The sequence below is a fragment of the Macaca mulatta genome, chromosome 11, assembly GCF_049350105.2.
Source record: "Macaca mulatta isolate MMU2019108-1 chromosome 11, T2T-MMU8v2.0, whole genome shotgun sequence".
In the NCBI taxonomy this organism is placed as follows: domain Eukaryota; kingdom Metazoa; phylum Chordata; class Mammalia; order Primates; family Cercopithecidae; genus Macaca; species Macaca mulatta.
The window spans coordinates 15,083,758-15,108,522 of record NC_133416.1 but is presented as its reverse complement, the minus strand read 5'-3'; the positions used below and the strand labels follow the sequence as shown (position 1 = coordinate 15,108,522).

The window sequence follows — 24,765 nt, the reverse complement described above, 5'->3', positions numbered from 1 at the left end:
GTCTCCCTAACAGGAAGCAGGCTGTGAGCCAAGGGGAAGGCAGAGGACAGAAATGAATGTGTTTCCAGGCTTTCCTGGTGGTTTATGCCTTTCTCCAAACTCGTATGCAAGGGCTATTCCTGACCAAGAAGATCTAAGGAGAACGTCTCTGAAATCAAGTCCGGATGAAGGTATGTGACAGGAATCCCTTGGTATTGCGACTGAAATTTGGCTCAGAGGACATAATGCCTTATTTTTTTCCAGGCAATTTGGAGATTTTGTCCTGCCTTAGATGCTGGTTAGAGGCTTTAGGTTTGTTACCAGTCCAGAAAAGATGCCTAGGTAGTTCTGTAAAATGAAAATTTGTCAGAGTATGTGCCTGTTGAAAAATTGAATGGAAATTGTGTATGGTGATAATTAATGAAACAAAGCACTCATTGATGAAAAGGATTTTTTCCCCTTGAATCCTGGAAAGAGGGGGAAAAAATTACCGAAACCAACTAGGTTTCAGCATCACTGCAATAAAAGCGTGTTTCATCCCTTTTCAGCTGCTTATGCTTTGCCCAGAGGTTATTGGCAGTGGCTTGGGGAGCCAAAGTGGGCAGGCATGCTGTTCCTTTGTGCTGTGCGATCATCTTCCTTCTGATGTTCCTGGTACCAGGGCTGCTTGTGATTGTTCCCAGCTCTGATTTAGGACAGTAGACTGCCACAGAATTTCACATCTTGTAGAATTGCTAGCCACAAGACCCTGGGGAAGTTCTCAAAGGAATCTATCAAAGTTACAGGCTAAAATAATCAGCCATGAACTCAAATTTTCATGTCTTTGACTATTTTCAGCACAAAGAGATGAGCCCCTTTAAATTTTAGTATGTCTTTATTTAACAAATACTTAAGAAAGTTCTTGCTGATGTGCAAGGCACTCTTCTAAGCACAAACAGTCATTGAATCCTTATAAAAACCCTTTGAGGAAGGTTTTATTACCCACATTTTAGAGATGAAGAAACAGAGGCACAGAGAAGTTAGGGAACTTTCCCAAGGTCACACAGCTAGCAAATAGTAGAAATAGAACTTGGACCTATGAAGCTTGACCCCAAAGCCCATGCTCTTAACCACTGAGCTATGCTGCTTGCCTCCTCATATTATTTCAAACGATGTCAGCAGTCAATTTGGCTTCAAATTTCGTTCAACTGATGCTACTAGAAGATTGAATCAGCTTGCTTTGCTAAAACAGATCCCCAGAGAAATCTATATTTAATCTTAAATTATCCCTGTGGTCACATTCTGTACCCCCAAGTAACCCAGTAAGTAATTGCTGTTCTGTTTCCCTTGTGCTGTATAGATCTCTGTAGTAAAATGCTATGTTACTATGGTGACCAATTGATGTCTAAAGAAAAAGAAATCTAGAATTATGTCATGGGTTTTTTAAAAAATCGAACCTAGAAACACTCTTCCATCCTCAGAACCCAGCAAGGCCAACCTAAGCATGTTGTCTTTAAAAGCACCTACCTAGTTCTCAAAATAAAATAAATAGATTAAAAACTTCTAAAACTATGTATATAAACTGTAATATCAAACTGACTAGATTTATTGTTTTACAATGATATTATACCTTAAAATAAGGGAATAGGTTTCTTTTGCAAATTATTTTAGGTTTTTAAGGGTAAAAGAGGGGTTTGCTAATAACTTTTTTTAACTGCTAGAAATTTCTGAGATATAAAGATTTCCGTTTTTGATCTGTGTGGATTTCCTTCTGGCCTTTGATAATAAAAGATGACTGATCTGATTCCTATAAGCTATGGAAAAACTAAAAAGTTACTAGTTCCCTTCAGGGTTTCATTGCGCAGTACTTTAAAAAGTAATTGTGTCCTCCACAATATTGAACTTTAGTCTTTTAGCTTAAGCCTTTGATCCCTGCTGAAATCTACGTTTCCCTGGGACCAGTAACACTTTTATGCTATTATAGTCACATGAGTGAGCTTCTTGAGGGACGGTATCCTTTCCTCTTTGGATTTCTAGCACTTAATCACTAGGCCTGATTTATGGTGAGCTCTCAATATACTCTTGTGAATGAAGTCTGAGAAGACTCAAAACAATGACAGTATTCTGCTGGTGCCAATTTGGGAGTCCATGCCTGTTTCATTTTGCATGTATTTATAGGGAGGACAGTGAGGAGACACATGTGTAGTAAGAACTTGGTAACAGTCAAAATTATGCCTGAAGTTTATATAGTTAGACTGCCCCTGGAGCAGCAGCAAATTAGAGTTTAGAAAGTATACATAAATTATTTCCTGGAGATCACCATTCCCCCTGACATTTTTATTTACATTTAGAATGAAGTTCTGCTGATATTTTTATTCATATCTAGATGGAAGCACCCCAACAGTCTTATTTTCCTCTGATGCTTTGCGTGGTCCCATCTCCAAGTGTTGAAACAGTTCAACTCAGTTTGAGAGTGAATGTCTTGAGAAGTCAACTCCTGCCCCAGGCAATTCTCTCCTAATTCAGTCTGGCTCCCAGTGCTTAGAACTCTGTATAGAAAGCTCACAGGACTGCAGGACTCTTTCCTAGGGAACTCTGGGATCTTGAGGGTCAGTGTGGGTTAGGATCAGACTGCCTTTCCCAAACCATGGCATGACTGAAGAAGATTGTTCTGAATGAAGAAGATTGTCCTGGGGCATTTTGAAAGCTTGGTCAGGATTTAAATTCAAGTTAGCAAGATAGTAAGGCTTAAAATAGTCACCCTCCTGATAATATACACAAATATAACCCATGATTTTTCCATCTAATTAAATCATTAAGGGGTTATGGATAAGGTGTGGGTCCTTGAATTCTACAGCTCATGCTGCTCACCTCAAGCATTACCTGCTGAGCAAGCTGCACAAAAGAGACAACAGCCCTGATGGAAGCACAAACCAGCTGGCAAGTGCTACATGCCCCCACACATGCAGGGCTTCTCAGATAAGCAGGGCTAGCACACACATGAGGCATGGATCTGGAAGCCTAGCTGCGCTTCCTACGCATCCTTCTGGAATCTAAAAGGGGGCAACCTACTCAACCAGCTAAATGGGAGGATAGAACAGAGGGAGAGAAAGTGGAGAGGCTTCCCCTAGAGGAGAGGCCTTGCCAAGTATGATTTCAACCTAGAGGTGAAGGGTGAAAGCAGAAATAAGAAGAGGGACAATGAGCATGGGTGAAGAATATGAGAAAGTGATACCTGAGTCCTGCCTTTCAGACACAACAGCTTGCCTGCAAGTAAACCCTGCCAAATGAGTCAGGGCCTGCCAGGGGAATGATCAAATCCGTTCCTAGGGTGTATATAGGGAGGGGAGAGGAGAGCGAAGGACCAGAGTGTGGACACAGTTTCTTCTCTATCAGCCAAGGCAAAAAATTGGATGACATGGGAGTTGTGATCTCTGAGAGGATGGTTTAAAAAGGAAAAGGGAGGCTGAGTGCCATGACTCATGCCTGTAATCCCAGTACTTTGGGAGGCTAAGGCGGGAGGATTGCTTGAGCCCAGGAATTTGAGACCAGCCTAAACATAGGGAGACCTTAGGCCAGACATGGTTGCTCATGCCTGTAATACCAGCAGTTTGGGAGGCCGAGGCGGGCAGAACACTTAAGGTCAGGAGTTCTAGGCCATCCTGGCCAACATGCTGAAACCCCATCTCTACTAAAAATACAAAAATTAGCTGGGCATGGTGGCAGGTGCCTGTAATCCCAGCTACTCGGGAGGCTGAGGCAGGAGAATTGCTTGAACCCGGGAGGTGGAGGTTGCAGTGAGCTGAGATTGTGCCACTGCACTCCAGCCTGGGTGACAGAGCAAGACTCCGTCTCAAAAACAAAAACAAAACAAAACAAAACAAAAAAACAGGGAGATCTACAAAAATAGCTGGGTGTGGAGGCACGCACCTGTGGTCCCAGCTCCTCAGGAAGCTGAGGTGGGAAGATTGCATGGGCCTGGGAGGTTGAGGGTGCAGTGAGCGGTGATCGCTCCACTGCACTCCAACCTGGGTGACAAAGCAAGACCCTATCTCAAAAACCAAAAAATAAAAGGCAAAAGGGGAGTTACCATCATTAATATATTTCCCTGTTTGTAGAGTCATTTTCCCTTGACCAAACCTTTAAAGCAGTCATCTCCTGGAGCCTTTCATTCAGTATACTCTTCCAGACACTGCATGTCTGTCATGTTTAATTCTCATAGCAACTCTCTATGATATGCATTATTAGCCCCAATTTTCGCTGAGGAAACTGAAGCTCAAAGAGATTAACTTACCTGTTCAATGTCCACAGACGGCAGGTAGAGTCAGGATCTGAATCTAGGTCTTTTTAAATTCTGTGCTTTTTTTACTATATCGCAAGTAAAGTTCTTTTGTCTGCATTCTTTTAAAACATGTTTTTGGATATTAGATTAATACAAATATCATTCTAGAAAATTTGGAAAATATAAAGCAGTATAAAAAGATAATGACAATAAAAATCAGTCATGATCTTGCCACCTAGAAACAATCACTGTTAAAATTTTGGTGTATTCTCAATTTTTTTTCAATGCATATAATGATAACAAAAGCAAACATTTATTGAGCACTTGCTTTGTTCCAGACATTGTCCTTAGCTCCTTTCTTGTGTAATTTATTTTATTATCATAAAAAATCAATAAAATGAATATTGTTATTATTTATTCTAATTTTATTTTTTTATTTATTATTATTTTTTTTGAGACAGAGTCATGTTCTGTCGCCCAGGCTGGAGTGCAGTGGCACTATCTCAGCTCACTGCAAGCTCTGCCTCCCAGGTTCACACCATTCTCCTGCCTCAGCCTCCCAAGTAGCTGGGACTTCAGGTGCCCGCCACCACGCCCAGCTAATTTTTTGTATTTTTAGTAGAGATGGGGTTTTACTGTGTTATCCAGGATGGTCTCGATCTCCTGACCTTGTGATCCACCTGCCTTGGCCTCCCAAAGTGCTGGGATTACAGGCGTGAGCCACCATGTCCGGCCTTATTTATTCTAATTTTATTGTTGAAGACACTCAATAAGCACAAACATGTAAAATAATTTACCAACAGCTATACAGATTATAAGTGACTTGAACCCCAGGCAGGCTGACTCTAGACCAGGCTTTCTCAACCTTAGCACTGTTGGCATTTGGGGCCAGATAATTCTTTGTCATGGTGGGGGTCGGGGACTGTCCTTGTCATTGTAGTGTTTTGGGTTTGTTTGTTTTCCAGAGACAAGGTTTCACTCTGTCACCCAGTCTTGAGTGCAGTGGTACAATCGTGGCTCACTGCAGCCTAAAGCTCCTAGGCTCAAACTCCTAGGGCCCAACATGCCCTGTCTTCTGCGTGTTAGTTTTTTCCCTTTAGGTCTATGATGGTCCCACCTCAACCTTCCACGGAGCTGGAACTGTAAGCATGCACCACTATGCCCAGCTATTTTTTTTTTTTTTTGATAGAGACAGGGACTCACTATGTTGCCCAGGCTTGTCTTAAACTTCTGGCCTCAAGTGATCCTCCCACCCCAGCCTCCCAAAATCCCAAAGTGCTGGGATTACAAGCATGAGCCACTGTGCCCAACCCATTGTAGAATGTTTAGCAGCATCCGTGGCTTCTACCTACCGGGTGTCAGTAACACTTCCCTCTCCCAGATATGACAACCAAAAATGTCTCTAGACATTTCCAAATGTTCACTATGAGGCAGAATTATCTCTGATGGAGAACCACTAGTCTAGAACCTGTGCTCTCAGCCACTATACTGTATAGCCTCTTCATATTTAAAATGCACATAAAGAGCCAGACGCGGTGGCTTCTGCCTATAATCCCAGTAGTTTGGGAGGCCGAGGTGGGCAGATCACTCCAGGTCAGGAGTTTGAGAGCAGCCAGGGCAACATGGTGAAACCCCATCTCTACAAAAAATACAAAAGTTAGCTGGGCATGGTGGCATGCGCCTGTAATTCCAGTTACTCAGGAGGCTGATGCACAAGAATCTCTCCAACCCAGGTGGCAGGGGCTATAGTGAGTTGAGATGACACCACTGCACTCCAGCCTGGGTAACAGGGTGCAACTCTGTCTCAAAATAAAATATTAGGTTGGTGTAAAAGTAATTGCAGTTTTTGCCATTACTTTTCATTAGAAAAACTGCAATTATTTTTGCACCAACCCAATAAAGTGAAATAAAATGCACATAAAGTCATTTTGTTCTATATCCAAAGAGAGAAATAAATCTTCAAATTTGGGTGCAGGCCATGAAACTTTGCTGGAATGGCAGTGGCTTTATGGATCAAGAAAAGTAGTAGATTAGTAGATTCTTATTAAATGCTTATTAGTAGACTCGGAGAACTAGTTACAAGCTCACAGTTGCCCAGGAAAGAGAATAACTGCACTTTTCTCTCTGGTTCTCTGTGCCAAGCACCTTAGCCTTCAAGAATTTAGATTTCATGTGTACACTTGTGGCCTATCAGGACAGTGTATGTCAACAAAGGTGTCAAAATATATTGCTGTGTCTCAAACAGAGCATGTTGCAAATAACTGCTTACTAATAAATAATCATTGGTTTATTTTTTTAATTAATTCCAATAAATTTCAGGATATATACATAACAATGTTTTTTTCAGTATGATTTCTTAGATGGAGATTAAAGGGTTGGAATTACAGGTCGAGCTCCTAGAATTGCACATAATTCTGGATATATGGGGGTATATCACACATATGAACACATTTGTCATGTGCTCTGAAGAAGAAAGATTGAAAATTGCTTCATAAGTGATTTTTTTTTTTTTTTTGAGATGGAGTCTCGCTTTGTCACCCAGGGTGAAGTGCATTGGTGCGATCTTGGCTCACTGCAACCTCCACCTCCCAGCTTCAAGCAATTCTCCTGCCTCAGCCTCCTAAGTAGTTAGGATTACAGGCGCCCACCACCACGCCCAGCTAATTTTTGTATTTTTAGTAGAGACAGGGTTCACCATGTTGGTCAGGCTGGTCTCGAATTCCTGACCTCAGGTGATCCACTTGCCTCGGCCTCCCAAAGTGCTGGGATTACAGGTGTAAGCCACCCCGCCTAGCCAGCATAGGTGATTTGAATCAACCATTACTGATATGCAGAGAGAATTGAATTAAGAAGCACTGAGAAATGACCATTTATAAACTGTCTAAAAACAGATGGCACTGTATATATTATCCATGTGAAATATATGAAAATACATGTTCAGCCATGTTTTCATATAGTCACATAATTTGTCCATGAAAAAATACATGTTAATGCGATATTAAATTTAACATCTGCAGCCAGGCGCAGTGGTTTACGCCTGTAATCCCAGCACTTTGGGTGGCCAAGGCGGGTGGATCTCTTGAGGCCAGGAGTTCAAGACCAACCTGGCCAACATGGTGCAACGCAGAATTGAAAATTCTCAAATAATAGAGCAAATACACAAATATAAGTGGAAGACTTTCATTTTTCATTTTCCATGTCTACTAAAAATACAAAAATTAGCTGCACGTGGTGCACATGCCTGTAATCCCAGTTATTCGGGAGACTGAGGCACGAGAATCGCTTCAACCCAGGAGGCAGAGGTTGCAGTGAGCCAAGATCGCACTACTGCACTCCAGCCTGGGAGATAGAATGAGACTCTGTCTCAAAAAAAAAAACCAAAAACACAAAAACATCTGCTTTATAAACTTGAAGGTTGCTTTCTAGAAAACCCTGACTGAGGACAGTGGTACAGATCAAAATTTACCCGGAATGTTGATATGAATAAGATGTGAGACAGAAGGTGAATGCTCCTGAGAAACAATGCTTAGTAACTTCCTGCTCAGTGCTGATACTCGCTTCTTAACAAGTCCTTCACCTTTTCAAATAACTGTAAATCTCAACTACTTCATTGTTCTTTGCTTTGACTTTAATAAGTCTAGTCTTTGCCTCTTGATACTGAAGTCAGAACTTAGAAATGAAACCAAACATTCACCTCCAAAACAACTGGTTCCCTCTAACTCAACGAGCACACAGCAGGTGTTCAAAACATGTTTATTGTAATAAATTGAATTTAGTGAGGTGCAAATTCCTTGGTCAAATTGTTTTCTTCAGAATTTGAAAGACCTCATACTGGGAAGAATGGTGTAGAAAACTGACCAAGGACTCTCAGGGGTTCTAGAAATGTTTCTTTTCCCTGAGAGGCTTGGTATTAGATAGAATGGAAAGCAAACACAGGTGGCAGGTCCTCTTTGACCAGACCACTTCTTGCAAGGAATCTTCAGTAAGAAGTTGTTGACACATCTAGGATAGTTACTGTGAAGGCTGGGCTGGACCCTAGGGAAAATTCGTCTTTCCTTTGGAGACCCATGCTACTGATCTTTGATATCAAAAACTCTCAGTGCTGGGCCCCGGCAGCCCTAAACAACTTCCCTCTCCTCCCATCAAAATGCACTCTCAGTACAAGCTCTCTGCCAGATGAAAGTGGTCGGTTATAAATTAAATGAGCTCATCTCAGATAACAATGTCCACCTGTCACTTTTTGCTCATCGAGCTGAAATGACCTTAGAAATCACTAGGCCAACTCATGCATATTGTAGATATGGAAACAGGTTCAGGGAGATTGATGTACTTAAGGTCCTTATGCTGAAATAAAAATAAGACCGGTGTAAGGTGAGGTAGAAAGCACTTTAAGATTTTTGGTTTTCTAATATTTCAGATGCTAGTAGGGTAGAAGGTGATAGAATGGTATGAATTTTAGTACTCACATTCAATTATGTAAGAAATGCTATATTGAATTAGTTTTTATTGCTGCTGTAACAAGTTAACACAAATTTAGTGGCTTAAGATAACACTGTTTATTATCTCCCGATTCTGTAGGTCAGAAGTCTGGGTGGGTTTGGCTGAGTTCTCTGCTTAGAGTCTCCCAGGGCTAAAATCAAAATCTTAGCAGGACTGTGATCCTTTTTGGAGGCTCTGAGGTTGACTGCCCTCCCAGGCTGAGTTGGGTTGTTGGTAGAATCCAGTGCCTTGTGGTTGTAAGACTAAGATCCTATTTCCTTGATGGCTATCAGGTGGGAGCCATCATACCGCCTAGCGGCTTCATCAAGATCCTATTTCCTTGATGGCTGTCAGGTGGGAGCCATCATACCTCCTAGACGCCTCATCCTGGTCCCTCTATGTGGGCCCCTGCATCTCAGAGCCTGCAATAGCATGTCAATTCTTTCTCATGCTTGGAGTCTCTCTCTGACTTCTCCTGCTGCTGCCAGAGAAAGTTCTCTGTATTTAAGGGCTCATGTTGGGCCTACCTGGATAATCCAGGATAATCTCCCCACTTTAAGGTTCATAACCTTAATTATTACGCAGAATTCCTTTTGCTGTATAACATAACAAATTCACAGGTTCCAGGGATTAGGGCATGGATATCTTTGGGGAACCATTCTGCCTACTACTCGTATTATTTCCTTTAAATAATGGCAAGGCTCTATCCTACCAGGCTGATGGGAACATCAGTGGCAAACATTACTGAGACTCTCTCTTCCTCTTCCTAGGTCCTTTGGTTCTCACACAGAACAAAATCTATGGGGATGCTTTGTTCCTCTCAGCTCTACTTATCCCTCTTTCTCTCTAACCTGCTCCCCATGTGATAATTTAGGTGTTTTTGTCTACAAAAAAACCTCTGAATTGCGTCCAGGACAACACACCATCACAACAGTCCTAAGTCCAGGCCTCAAGGAGCCTAGAACATTGTTAAGGACCTGGAAAGTGACTGGGACCCAAGGCGGCAGTTGGCTAGACTCTCTTGTCATCTGTCAGCAGCAGGGGTCCTGGCGAGTCTACCTTAGATGAGCCATTCTTCATCATCTCTGCTGCTGCTTCCATTGCCTCCCCGACCCCAGCCCAGGGGAGGGTCCTTACCATGCTCTCTTATAGGAGCCTACTCTTTCATTGGACTTACTACAACTTAATACATTCATTTCTTCTTAGCTGTTTACTACTCTCCACCCCTCTACAACTAATTACACTATGGTCTTCATGAAGGTAGGGATACAGTTTTGTTTACCATTGTGTATCTAATTATTAACACAGCACATTCTGGAGCATAGTATGATCTTAGTGTATATTTATGGAGTGATGAATGAATTGATTCAAATGGGCACAGATTTTCAAAAGACATTTTTCCAAACGTACATATTCAGTAGCCAGCTGATATCTCTACATGGATATCTAGTGGGAATTTAACTTATCTAAAACGGTATTATTGATTTCAAGCTCCCTAAACTTTTTCTCTCTTGCTCTCAGGCTCTCAAAACTAGAAGTCATCCCCATCCCCTAACCCCATCACACATCAACTAATCTTGTTTCTGTCTCCATAATACTTTCAATGTTCATCTACTTTTCTCCACCTACACTGCCACCACCCTGGTCTAAGCCACCATCATCACTTACTTAGATTATTGTAATAGCATCTTATTTATTTAGAGACAGAGTCTCGCTCTGTCACCCAGGCTGGAGTGCAGTGGTGTGATCCTCGCTTACTGCAGCCTCAACCTCCTAGGCTCAGGCAGTTCTGCTGCCTCAGCCTCCCAAGTAGCTGGGAGCCTCCCACCATATCCAGCTAATTTTTATTTATTTATTTATTTATTTAGGTTTTGGTAGAGATAGGGTCTGACTATGTTTCCCAGGCTGTAATAGACTTTTTTTTTTTTTTTTTTTTTTTTTTTGAGACAAAGTCTAGCTGTCGCCGAGGCTGGAGTGCAGAGGTACGATCTCAGCTCACTGCAACCTCCACCTCCTGGGTTCAAGCAATTCTCCTGCCTCAGCCTTTCAAGTAACTGGGATTACAGGTGCCCACCACCATGTCGGGCTAAGTTTTATATATTTAGTAGAGACAGGATTTTGCCATGTTGCCCAGGCTGGTCTCAAACTCCTGACCTCAAGTGATCCACCTGCCTCGGCCTCCCAAAGTGCTGGGTGTAATAAATAGCCTGTTAACCATTCTCCCTGCTTCTACTCTTGGCCACCTACACAGCAACTAAAGTTGTATTTTTAAAACATAAATCTGAGTGAGGGGGTTAAAAAAATGTCATACTCATTTCACTCCTTTGCCTGAAACCTGCGATGGATTTTGTTTCAATATAATAAAACCATGCCCTACAATGCCCTGTGTAATCCTACCCTTGCCCACCTTTCCGGTTATATCAGGTATCATTTTCTTCGGCATTGATATGCTACAGCCACCTAACAAGCTCTTTCCTACACCAGGGTCTTTGCATTCATCACTTCTTCTGCTTGAATGTCATGGCGGGCTTCCTGTCATTGGGGTTTCAGATGCCCCAATGAGGGGCAGATTCTTTAGAGAACCTTTCTCTAACCGCTCCATCTAAAACCAGACCCTGTTTCAGTCAGGATGCTTTCAGAGGTGAGTAACAAAACTCAAAGTGGCTTAAGCCATAAAGACATTGATTGTATTTAGTAAATCTGGAGGTGAGTGTCCTAGCAGCACCACAGTGTCAGGGCACTGTGTCTCGGTGAGTCTCAGGACTTCCACTGACCTCAGAAGATACCACCCAGTGCCCTGACATCTTCATATGGCAGTTTACAGTGGTAAGAAGCAGAGAGGCAGCCAGGCCCATGAGAATACTCACCACACACCTCTTTCCTTTTTCCAAGGAAGAAACATTTTTCCGAGAACCTCCCAACCCCCTGCTGGGAGACTTTCTCTTGTCTCTGGCCAGAAGACGATTATATTGATGTGACCACACCTAGCTGAAAGGGATGGTGGGGAAATTATTATCTTACCTTTTTAGCCTCGTAAGTAAGGCAGGAGAGGGAGGAGTTGGGAATGGTCATTGGGTAACCAGCTAACCAGCCATCTGCCATTCCATTTCCCACCAATTCTTGGTCACCCATTCTGCTTTCTTTTTCTACATAGCACTAATCATTTCTGAATTACTGACATTTTTATTTGTTTAGCTGTTTATTATTTGTTTCCCATGTTAAAAGTAAGCACCATAAAAACAGGGATCTGGTCTGTCTGGTTATTATAACATCTGTGTCCCCAGCAATGAACACAACTCTGGCCATACTAAGTGATTTTTTAAAAAAATGGATAGATGTTATGATTGAATATGCCATCATAACAAAATGGTCACTTCTTAGGGTGAATTTTTTTTTTTTTTTTTTTTTTTTGAGATGGAATCTTTTCTGTTACCCAGGCTGGAGTGCAGTAGTGCAATCTTGGCTCACTGCAACCTCTACCTCCGGGGTTCAAGCAATTCTCCTGCCTCAGCCACCCAAATAATTGGGATTGTAGGCACCCACCACCACGTCTGGCTAATTTGTGTATTTTTAGTAGAGGTGGGGTTTCACCATGTTGGTCAGGCTGGTCTCAAACTCCTAACCTCAAGTGATTCACCCACCTTGGCCTCCCAAAGTGCTGGGATTATAGGCATGAGTTACCACACCCGGCCAGGGCGAAATTTTTTTGCACTTGTTTCTTTTACATTTTATCTTACCTTACAGATTTTGTGTGAATGTAGGGAGGTGGGGAAATTCAGTATTAAACCTGCAGCTGTATGCTGTATACAAGGAATTCTACTAAGCAGCAGTTGGGAAGAGAAATATTAGATAGTATTCTTTATACATCCATGGGGGTGATCACCCCCAAAGAGAGGCCAACATGACCTAACATTTTTTTCATGCAACATTGTTTGCAAAGAATTAGGGGAGGACTGCAGCCTATGGACAACATGTGGGGTAAAACTCAGGCTCCTTCCTGTTATATTCATTTGGGTAGGGTATCTACCCAGCGGTTATCCATTCCTTCACAAAACTGTCAAGGAGGTGAAGTTTATCTTCTTCAACTTCACCTTTCACCCTTCACCCAGCCCTTCTCATAATGACACCCCATCTTAATTCTCTCAGTTACTGATGGTCCTCATGGCTTTTGCTTTTGGCATCTCTTCTGTTCTCATTTTCTTTTCTTTCTTTTTTTTTTTTTGAGACGGAGTCTTGCTCTGTCGCCCAGGCTGGAGTGCAGTGGCCGGATCTTGGCTCACTACAAGCTCCGCCTCCCGGGTTTACGCCATTCTCCTGCCTCAGCCTCCCGAGTAGCTGGGACTACAGGTGCCCGCCACCTTGACCGGCTAATTTTTTGTATTTTTTAGTAGAGACAGGGTTTCACCGTGTTAGCCAAGATGGTCTCGATCTCCCGACCTCGTGATCCGCCCGTCTCGGCCTCCCAAAGTGCTGGGATTACAGGCTTGAGCCACCGCGCCCGGCCCTGTTCTCATTTTCACTAATCGTAGATTTCAGAGATAGAATGAATGGGTCTCAGAGATCACTACTCTACTGATAAAATGTAAAACCGAAAAAAAAAAGTACAACCAGTCTTTAAGAAACATTTATATTTTAATAGGGATCTTGACTTTAAAAAGGATGATGCTGTAATTGTGAGAGAGGGTGATATTTTTGAATTCATGTGAAGGATAAAGAAAGAGGCAAATGTGATAGGAGAGTAATAGTCCCTTAAATCTAGATAGGCAGAATTTCTGAGCCAGGAATGTTCATGGTTGTTTTAAGCTATTTTATGAAGTTAGAAGAAGCTGTTTTGAAAACAGCTCTGTTTAAAAAAAAATCATGTTACCATGAAAGCATATCCAGTTTCCAAACAAAAAGAAAATACACCCAGTCTGAGCTTGAGAAACTGCTTGATCCCAGTTAGGAAACAGTTCGAAAGGTACAGAGCTGGATTATTATGGAGGAATACTTATATATATATTGTATAAGAGGAGGAAAGGAAAAAGACCAGTAGAGAAAATTCCAGGCCTATAAGCTTGTGGCACCAGGAGTCTCAGGTGGTGGAAGCTCTGTTTTCATTGGCAGTGTGAAGTTCTTTTGCAGTTATTCAAAATATCTAATGGAAATAATTTTTTTTTTTTGAGGTGGAGTCTCACTCTTGTCTGGGTTGGAGTGCAGTGGTGCGATCTCAGCTCACTGCAACCTCTGCCTCCCAGGTTCAAGCAATTCTCCTGCCTCAGTCTCCCTAGTAGCTGGGATTACAGGCGCCAGCTGCCACACCCAGCTAATTGGTTTTTTTTTTTTGTATTTTTAGTAGAGATGGGGTTTCACCATGTTAGCCTGTCTGGTCTTGAACACCTGACCTCAGGTGATCTGCCCTCCTTGGCCTCCCAAAGTGCTGACATTATAGGCGTGAGCCACTATGCCCAGCCTCTAATGGAAATAATTTAAGCAGAATGGATTCTATGGGCTTTTGGAAAAGGCATATTCAGTCCAGTTGTATTACGTATTTTGATGTAGGAAATCTTAAAAAGTTTGATCTGGCCAACGTGTCACATAAAATCATCCCCAACTTGGAGAAAATGTGTTTATTTATTTGGGCCTCAACGATTTTCCCCTTAAAAATTCCCCTTGTAAATGATGATTAGGTACCCAGGCCCCTTCACAAAAGTCATTTACCCTTGATTATGTGACCAATGTTAGTATTATTACTATAGTATGTGATGTGTAATATGGTTACTAAAATTTGTTTGTCATATGGTTTGAAAGATTAATTTTTGAAGCAGTTGCTATATGCCAGACACAGAGCTAGGTGTTTTGTAGAACTATATCTAAAAATAACACCTGTTGCTTTCCTCATATCAGGCATATGTACATGTTTTTTTTTTTTTTTTTTTTTTTTTGAGACGGAGTCTCGCTCTGTCGCCCAGGCTGGAGTGCAGTGGCCAGATCTCAGCTCACTGCAAGCTCCGCCTCCCAGGTTCACGCCATTCTCCTGCCTCAGCCTCCGGAGTAGCTGGGACTACAGGTGCCCGCCACCTCGCCCGGCTAGTTTTTTGTATTTTTTAGTAGAGCCGGGGTTTCACCGTGTTAGCCAGGATGGTCTCGATCTCCTGACCTCGTGATCCACCCGTCTCGGCCTCCCAAAGTGCTGGGATTACAGGCTTGAGCCACCGCGCCCGGCCTCATATGTACATGTTTTAACTCATCTAAGTTCTGTGTATATTCTCTCATCTAATTATAATAATCAAATGAGATAGGAACTGACTATCCTTATTTTACAGATAAGAAAATTGGAGCTCAAGAGGGTTAGGTAACTTGGCCAAGGTCACCCAGCTAGGGAATGAGTGACAGGAATAGGATGCAACTGACTTCAAAGCCTACATACATATCTGCTTTGCAGTATGCCTACTGTGTGAGATTTAAAACATAGATTTTTTAGCAGAAGATTACATTCTGGGTGTAGGTTTGCCAGATTTAACAAATAAAAATATAGGACATCAGCAAAATGTTGCATGAGATATTGCATGGGACATACTTTTACTAAAAAATTATTTGTTATTTATCTGAAATTCACATTTACCTGGGCATCCTGTATTTTATCTAGCAACCTCATCTGAGTCGACACTGTAAGAACATGTCTCACCCTCTCTGGTTTTCCTGTTACCCCACCACAGTCATGCTGGTGGCTACCTAGCCTTATGTAGTTTTATAAGCCACTTAATGTTCATGTCAGAGTCTTATCTCAGCTGGGCATGGTGGTTCACACCCATAATCTCAGCGCTTTGGGAGGCCAAGGCAGGAGGACTGCTTGAGCCCAGGAGTTCAAGACCAGCCTGGGCAACATAGCAAGACCTCATCTCTATAAAACACACACAAGCACACATACACCAGAGTCTTATCTCAAGGCCACACAGCAAGAGAGCCACTTAGGAAGCTTCAGAAGAGCTTGTGTGGCCTCCTGAGCCATTTTTAAGTTCAGCAATGTGTGTAAGTTCAGGACTTAGAACAGGCTGCCCTGAAAGCCCTGCCCTACTGGAAGTGGTGTGCGGGTAAATGTTTAACAACTGGCTCTGCAGAGGGGGGAAAAGAAAACAAAACTTCAATTTTTGGTGTTTGCCATACTCCTACCATGGCTGATTCATGATATCAACATGATGTCTTTGAGCCTGAAGTGGGGAAGAAATGTATATACAGTTGGCTCAGGGCTCCCTATGTAAGCCAGTCCCAGCCCACTAGTGTTACAGGCATTCCCCATTTTCACATGTAAGCAAATCAAGCCTGGACAACAATGAAAGGTTTAAGATAAAATCTCCGTACCATGGTATTTCCTGAATTTAAACAACGAAAATTTATAAGATAATTTCCTAGTGGGATAATACAATTGATCAAATTTTTTCCTCACTTCGACTGAAATTGAAGTCTAGAATTCTGCTTTCATTCTGTTTAAAAGGCAACAGTTAATTATACATCATGTTGAAATTCCAATACTCTCACATTCTTTTTTCTGAAGAAAGGTTATTTCTCCAGGCCAGCATGTCTGCTGCACTTTTGATGCTAAGCTTCTGTGCGGTACATTGTGGAAGTGATCATTTTTTAAAACTGTTCACTATGTCACATATTTCTGAGATAGCATATTCAACAGATGCATCTGTGGATAGGCTCTAGGGAATAACTTTGTATTCCTCTGTTTGAATGAAGAGTCAAGAAAGACTTACCAATGTACATCCAGTTTGACTCTCTGAATTCAGCCCTCCGTGGTCTCACTGATCAGGAAACCCTGGTGGTAGTTAAGAGCAAGGGCTTTGGAGTGGCCACTTTCCAGCTGTATGACTTTGGAGAAGAACTTCAGTTTTTTTTTCATTTGTAAAACAAGGCCAGTAATTTTACCTACTTTGAAGGGTTACACATATAAAGTGCCGCACATAGTAAGCACAAAAACAAGTATTAATTCTTGGTTGTATGAATGCTATAACTACTGTCATGACTGTAATCTTACTGCTCATTAGTAAATAGCCATATGTGTCCATATAGGTCCAGCAGATACTTAGCATTCTACAAAAAATGTTTCTATTGTGTTTTTTTTTCAACCAAGTCATGTAAAACATCAACATTATAAAAATTCTTGTTTGACATTAAATTTTTAAACAAACCTCAAGAAATAAAAATGGTCTTTCTACCTTGTGAGAATATTTGTGAATCTTTATAATCACAAGAGGAGAAAAAGTTAGTTGTTAGGGTATTTTTAAGTCTAGAAATACCCCAACAACTAACTGAAAAACCTATCCAACAGTTAATGCAGAATTGTGAGGCAAAGTTTGTCGACTATGCCCCATTCCTCTCTGTGGTCCTCCACTCCCTCTTTTTAGCTTCCAGTCATTCATCCATCCATTCCATCCAACAAAGTATGATTTTCAAAAAGTTAGAATCATGACTTATACAAATATGGGATGAACATATGTTAAAGATTTATTAACATAATACCAAAGGAACCAATGAGATAATAAAGCTGGTTCCAAGAGCATTTGAAGAATGCATCTTTATAGGCATTTTTAAAAAAGAATTTCAGCATAAAATTGCTAGGTAAACACTAAACTGGCTAATGTCCTAGAGGGCAGTAAGTCCACAACCATTGGGGTTATTTTTTTCTGCTAGAAAGAAATCTACAAGTTAACATATAAATATTTTCACAGTGTCTGAGCTCTAGTTAAATATTAAATAGCAAAGTCAAGCACAGGTACATTCTCCCAGAGAATTAAATAATCCTTGGAGAGGTCCATTTAATAATGTCCCTGTATGACCTTAAAACAATATGTCCTTTTTTGCCTTATTTTCAAGTATTGGATAATTTTTACTAACATATCCACCCATTCATATATTCATTAAACCTTTTTTTTAATAGCTATATGCCCCAGGGATATAGAAGTAAAGACATAGTCCCGATCCTCAAGGAACTCATAACCTAATGGGGGAGACAAACATGCAAAATAAAAATTACAAAGCAAAGTGATAGGGTACATTCTCCTCCCAGGCGCCCCAGGATCCCATCATTACAGGGGTCCACCCAACCAGTCCCCAGTTCTTTTTTTTTTTTTTTTTTTAATTGAGATGCAGAGTCTTACTCTCGCCCAGGCTGGAGTGCAGTGGCATGGTCTCGGCTCATTGCAACCTCTGCCTCCCAGGTTCAAGCAATTCTCCTGCCTCGGCCTCCCATGTAGCTGGGACTACAGGCACGTGCTACCACGCCTGGCTAATTTATGTATTTTTAGTAGACGGGGTTTTGCCATGTTGGCCAAACTGGTCTTGAACTCCTGACCTCAGGTGATCCGCCTGCCTCGGCCACCCGGGTTACAGGTGTGAGCCACCATGCCTGGCCCCCAGTTCTGTACTATGACAACCCATCTACCTTTTTCCCCACTCGTGTATTAATCTTGAAGCCTGCGTGGATGAGAAGTAGATAATAGGATAAATGAATGATTCCTCTTTTAGATCATATACAGATAGAGATAAATAAGGGCCTTCAGTACCTCAGCCAAGGGAGTATGCCAAACGGTAGTCTCAGACCCGGCTGGGAAGGGATAGGTTGAACAGAAAAGAGGTGAAGAAGGCTTTCTTGTCCTAAAATTACTTCACATGGATAGCTCTGAAGAGAATTACTAATTAACCAGATCTTATATTTCAGAAACACCCCCTTGAAGATATATTTTTATCCAAATTAATGGAGCAGGGGAGGCCTTTTTGAAACTTTACTTTGAGACCCTTGAATTTAGTTATAATATGGCAGACCTTTTTTCTGGGAGGAAAGAGCAAGAACCTGTCTGAGGACACCTAAATTGCCTTCGCTTTCCCTGAGATGAGATATCTGTTTCATATAGCAGTTGACCTGGTAGCTTCAGTTTCACCTGCCCTGCTTTTATCAGGAGTCATGTTTTCCGCTATCACCATGGTCCCCACTGTTTCAGCTCCCTGACAATATATAATGATTTTCTATCTGCATTTAATTCTCCTAGCAGAGGCACACAGAGTAAGAGTCATTTATTTCAGCTCTCTGTCCTTACAGATCCAATTTAGTAAACATCTAATAAGCAATTATTAATGTAAAGAACTTCAGCGGAAGCTGTAGAGCACGGAGAAAAAGAATAGCATCCCCATCTCCCTACTGGAGTCCATAGTTTATTGGAGAAGACAGAAACATCGAGGTATTTCTAAAGCAGATATTCTTAATCTTGGCTACACATCAGGATCACCTGGGGAACTTTGAAACATCCAACACACAGGCTGTACTCCAGAGCAATTAAATTAAAATCCCTCAAGCTGGGACCCAGGCATCAATATGTTTTAAAGCTCCCTGGGAGACTCCAAAGTACTGTATGGCTAAGTTAGAGCAAAACAAACGGAAAATGCTGCAGTAAAGGACTAACAAGATGCTGTATGAACAAGGGTACCACAACCATTCTGGATATGCTAATGTTCTTACCCACTGTCTGACCGCATTTCTGCCCATGAATGCAGAAAATATAACCTCTCATTGTAACTAGAGGAAAAATTTAGGTCAGTTTGATTGTAGGGCATTTAGAAACTATGTACTCTGAGAGGCATGGTCTGAAGGAAACTATGTTTCTGAGGGGAAAAGGGCTCCAAAAAAGATCAACCCAGAAGAATGACCCCAAAATGAAATCCACATGCTCTCTCTCTCCCCTGGAATGTTTTATTCACTTGTCTTCCTGAAGAAGTCCTATTCATCCTCTAAGCTCCCAGCTCAAACTTCACCTCTTCTGTGAAGCCTTTGCTTTTCTTCCCCTTACCCAGGCATCCCTGTTTTTATCTTACTTAGCTCCTTGTACATAGTTCTGTTCTTAGCAGTTAATTATAATTATTATCAAATTGAGTTATAATTTGGCACACTGCTTGTTTTATGGGCCCTACGTATCTTTCTTTTCTTTATACCTAGCCCAGTTTCTCGGTTTGTTGAATGAATATTCAGAACGGCAGCAATTTTAGGTGCAGTGAGAACTCATGCCACCAGCAGAGGAAACCTAGACTCAGAAATTCCTCGGGCTCCCTCGTCCTGTTTCTGAGCATCGAGATCCTCTGCTTCCCAGTGGTCGGGCTGGGGAAATGGGCAGACATACTCATGGGTGTAAAGCAGCTGCAGCAAATGATGGATGGGCCTCCCGCCCCCAGGCTTTAGTTAAAGCGGTGAGCTTGAGTTTCATTTACAGAGTTTTGTTGTTAGAGGAAGAAAGAAACAGAAGGAAGGTCACAGGTTTTCAAGTGTGAGCATTAAGGAAAAGTGCCTGTGGACTCCTGTTTTATTCAGGCCACAGGCATCCCAGAAAAGTTAGAACAGTGTTCTGTCTGGGGAAATTGTTTGTCTGTTTTAGTTTATTTTTAAACTTTAAATCTTAAAAGATTTTTTTTTTTTAAGTTTCATAGGTTTTACACATATGAAGGCGAAAAGATGATTACAATCTTATATATATAAGGGTCATGCAGTCCAGATTTTCTAGGACAATGCTAATTTTAGATCTTATGTCCTGATTTTTTTTTTTTTTTTTTTTGGAGATGGCCTCTCACCCCATTGCCCAGCCTGGAGTACAATGGCGCGATCCTGGCTCACTGCAACCTCCATCTCCTGGGTTCAAGCGATTCTCCTGCCTCAGCCTCCTGAGTAGCTGGGACTACAGGCGCCTGCCACCACGCCTGGCTAATTTTTTGTATTTTTAGTAGAGATGGGGTTTCACGTGTTAGCCAGGTTGGTCTCGATCTTCTGACCTTGTGATCCGCCCACCTCAGCCTCCCAAAGTGCTGGGATTACAGGCGAGAGCCACCACACCTGGCCTTGATTTCTTATGTGGAAAGTATGGTTGCTGTTCTTACCATTGGCTATCATTTTCCCAGCATTCTTAAAGATCTTTTAGTGATCAGAATGTTTAATTATTTTGGCTTTCTGTGTGGCAAAAACACATTTAAAAAAATTTTTTTTAATTTTAATTATCTTACTTAAGCTTGCTTAAGTAAGGTTGCCTCATGGACAAAAAAGCCTAAAGATAACAGAACAGCATTGAGTATATTGCCTGGAGCACCAGACTTGTATTGAATGTGGCTTTTTGGTGAAGATGATATGTAGTAACACTTCTTTCTCTATCACAAATTAGTACAACCGCGGTGGCTCAAGCCTGTAATCCCAGCACTTTGGGAGGCCAAGACGGGCGGATCACGAGGTCAGGAGATCGAGACCATCCTGGCTAACCCGGTGAAACCCCGTCTCTACTAAAAATACAAAAAATTAGCCGGGCGTGGTGGCGGCGCCTGTAGTCCCAGCTACTCGGGAGGCTGAAGCAGGAGAATGGCGGGAACCCGGGAGGCGGAGCTTGCAGTGAGCCGAGATGGCGCCACTGCACTCCAGCCTGGGCGACAGAGCGAGACTCCGCCTCAAAAAAAAAAAAAAGAAAAAGAAAAAACAAGGGCCGGGTGCAGTTGCTACACCAGTAATCCCAGCACTTTGGGAGGCCGAGGCGGGCAAATCACTTGAAGTCAGAAGTTCAAGACCAGCCTGGCCAACATGGGGAAACCCGGTCTCTACTAAAAATACAAAAATTAGCCAGGCATGGTGGCGCACACCTGTAGTCCCAACTACTTGAGAGGCTGAGACACAAGAATCTCTCGAACCTGGGAGGTGGAGGTTGCATTGAGCAGAGATCATGCCACTGCACACCAGCCCAGGGGACAGAGTGAGACTCTGTCTCAAAAAAAAAAAAGAAAAAAAAAAGAAAAAATTAGTCATTAAGAATCGTCGTTTCATTATGAACTATTATTTAATCCTGGCTGTCACTTGAGAAATGTTTCTTTGTGAGGTGCAGACACAGGAGCCCACCAAGAAAGAAACTAGTGACCACTAGTAAAGCCTGTTGCTGGAGCCACATCCCCTGTGCCACAGGCCAGATGGAATCTCAGCAAAATGGTGGCAGTAACCCCACATGGGCTTTTACTTTTAGTGGACACATTCTTGAAAATATTAATGTTTATCCTTATCTCTTATGTTAATCACCATAATTGTTATGGTTATTATGGATTACATTGCTACTATTTCTCTTTTCGTTTCCTGGATTCAGACCAAATTGAACCTTTAAAATCTGTGAGCAAAATCACTTCAGTTTTAATTGAATGGCCCACAACTAGTTAATCTTTTTTGCCTGTTTAAAAAGTGTGACTTTTTTTCTCACTGAATAATACAAAAAGTATAAAATAAAGGCTAAACTTTAAAATATTCTTTTATATCTAAGAACTATAAGCTTTGTAAGCTTTTAAAAAGTGCTTAGTAATTTTAAGTTACTTTTTTTTTTTTGAGATAGGGTCTTGCTATGTTGCCCAGGCTGGATTCAAACTTCTGGGCCCAAGTGATCCTCCTGCCTCAGCCTTCTGAGTAGCTGGGACTATAGGTGTTCACCACTATGCTTAGCTAACAGTTACATTTTTTGTTGTTGTTGTTTTTAATCACCTGACTGCCACAAGGTCTCCCGTAACCTGGTTCCATTTCTTAGAGGACATCTTGTATGTTCTTCAGTCAATATTTTGTGAAACAACAACAACAGAATAGCATCAAAATATATGTCACTAGTAGGTGGCAAGCTATTAGTGCATGAACTGTGTCTTCTAGAAAAAGCAGCCTATTTTCACATGTCATTAAATTAGGAGCTATTTCTGGCTCATGTAGCAGTGTTGATTGCTCCATGTGTTACCATGATCCTTCTATGATGGAAAATCTACACTAAGTAAGGACAGCACCCTTCCCAGTAGCTAGCCAGTCTCTATTCACAGACTGCTGTTAGCTACTTCCATAGTCAAAATCTGTGTGTTTTCATCTGTCTAAACTTTCCTCTCTTGCAACCTCATGACAATTAGGAACTTCTCACATACTTGCCCAGAATGCCAGCAGATCTTCAGTTGGTGGTAACACCCTTAGTATGAGCCAGATTTGAGATTCCCTAATCCTCTGGGATCTCTGATGAGTACAGGGAAAAGGATATGTGTAGGAGTGGGGCTTGGTATTATGACTAAGGCTCAAGAGAAGGTGAGGCCAGAGAGAGCCTGAGCTGGGATCTGCTGAAACAGCTCCTAAAATGAAAACAAAATGGGGGCCAGGCTTTTTCTGGATAGTAGTTATGTTTTCCTGCCAATGCACAAGTCCTACTCATAGACAAATGACAACCAATCTAAATGTCAAATAAGATCATTCGCCTTCATAATCATAACCAACCTGTATGACACCTTTTTAACAGGAGGCCTCATTCTTCTTTTCCCCATCCAGAATTAAGAGGAAAAAAGTGAATATGGTTTTTGCTCACAGAATGGATAACAGCAAGCCACAGTTGATTATTCCTACACTTCTGGTACCACTCCAAAACCGCAGCTGCACTGCAGCAGCCACACCGCTGCCAAGCCAGTACCTGATGGAATTAGGTGAGGAGCACAGCTGGATGAGCAACCAAACACATCTGCACTATGGACTGAACCCCGGGGAAGTGGCCACAGCCAGCATCTTCTTTGGGACTCTGTGGTTGTTTTCTATCTTCGGCAATTCCCTGGTTTGTTTGGTCATCCACAGGAGTAGGAGGACTCAGTCTACCACCAACTACTTTGTGGTCTCCATGGCATGTGCTGACCTTCTCATTAGCGTTGCCAGCACGCCTTTCGTCCTGCTCCAGTTCACCACTGGAAGGTGGACACTTGGTAGTGCAATGTGCAAGATTGTGCGATATTTTCAGTATCTCACTCCAGGTGTCCAGATCTATGTTCTCCTCTCCATCTGCATAGACCGGTTCTACACCATCGTCTATCCTCTGAGCTTCAAGGTGTCCAGAGAAAAAGCCAAGAAAATGATCGCAGCATCGTGGATCTTTGATGCAGCCTTTGTGACCCCTGTGCTCTTTTTCTATGGCTCCAACTGGGACAGTCATTGTAACTATTTCCTCCCTTCCTCTTGGGAAGGCACTGCCTATACTGTCATCCACTTCTTGGTGGGCTTTGTGATTCCATCTGCCCTCATAATTTTATTTTACCAAAAGGTCATAAAATATATTTGGAGAATAGGCACAGATGGCCGAACAGTGAGGAGGACAATGAACATTGTCCCTCGGACAAAAGTGAAAACCATCAAGATGTTCCTCATTTTAAATCTGTTGTTTTTGCTCTCCTGGCTGCCTTTTCATGTAGCTCAGCTATGGCACCCACATGAACAAGACTATAAGAAAAGTTCCCTTGTTTTCACAGCTATCACATGGATATCCTTTAGTTCTTCAGCCTCTAAACCTACTCTGTATTCAATTTATAATGCCAATTTTCGGAGAGGGATGAAAGAGACTTTTTGCATGTCCTCTATGAAATGTTACCGAAGCAATGCCTATACTATCACAACGAGTTCAAGGATGGCCAAAAAAAACTATGTTGGCATTTCAGAAATCCCTTCCATGGCCAAAACTATTACCAAAGACTCAATCTATGACTCATTTGACAGAGAAGCCAAGGAAAAAAAGCTTGCTTGGCCCATTAACTCAAATCCACCAAATACTTTTGTTTAATTTCTCATTCTTTCAATTGTTATGCACCAGAGATTAAAAAGCTTTAATTATAAAAACAGAAGCTATTTACATATTTGTTTTCCCTCAACTTTCCAAGGGAAATGTTTTATTTTGTAAAATGCGTTCATTTGTTTATTGTAGTTTTTGTGGGTTTTATTTTACTTGCTTTTTATGTCTTAGGGAAAGCATTCACTTTGAGCTACAGCCAACGGTCCTTTTACTATTAATATATTAGTTACATGCATAAAAAAGAAATGCTTTCTTAACACTTATTTACTGTTGGTTCAAAAACATAAACCTAAGCCATACACACAGTCTTTGATTAATGATTCAATCTAGTTTTATTTTGTTTTGTTTTTCTCCTCCTTACTGAAGTTTTATAACTATGGGCTTCAGTTCCAAATGAAATCCTCATGTCACCTATCAGATTTATATTTCTTTCAC

The 24,765-nt window shown here is 41.7% G+C and overlaps 1 protein-coding gene across 1 annotated transcript; it reads left to right on the top strand.

Moving 5' to 3' along the window:
• Window positions 1-24,377, top strand: GPR19 (G protein-coupled receptor 19). Its single transcript, XM_028829268.2, has 2 exons — window positions 1-170; window positions 23,052-24,377. The coding sequence occupies exon 2, from the start codon at window positions 23,074-23,076 to the stop codon at window positions 24,319-24,321; it is 1,248 nt and encodes a 415-aa protein (XP_028685101.2). The 5' UTR covers window positions 1-170; window positions 23,052-23,073; the 3' UTR covers window positions 24,322-24,377.
• Window positions 24,378-24,765: the final 388 nt, after the last annotated feature.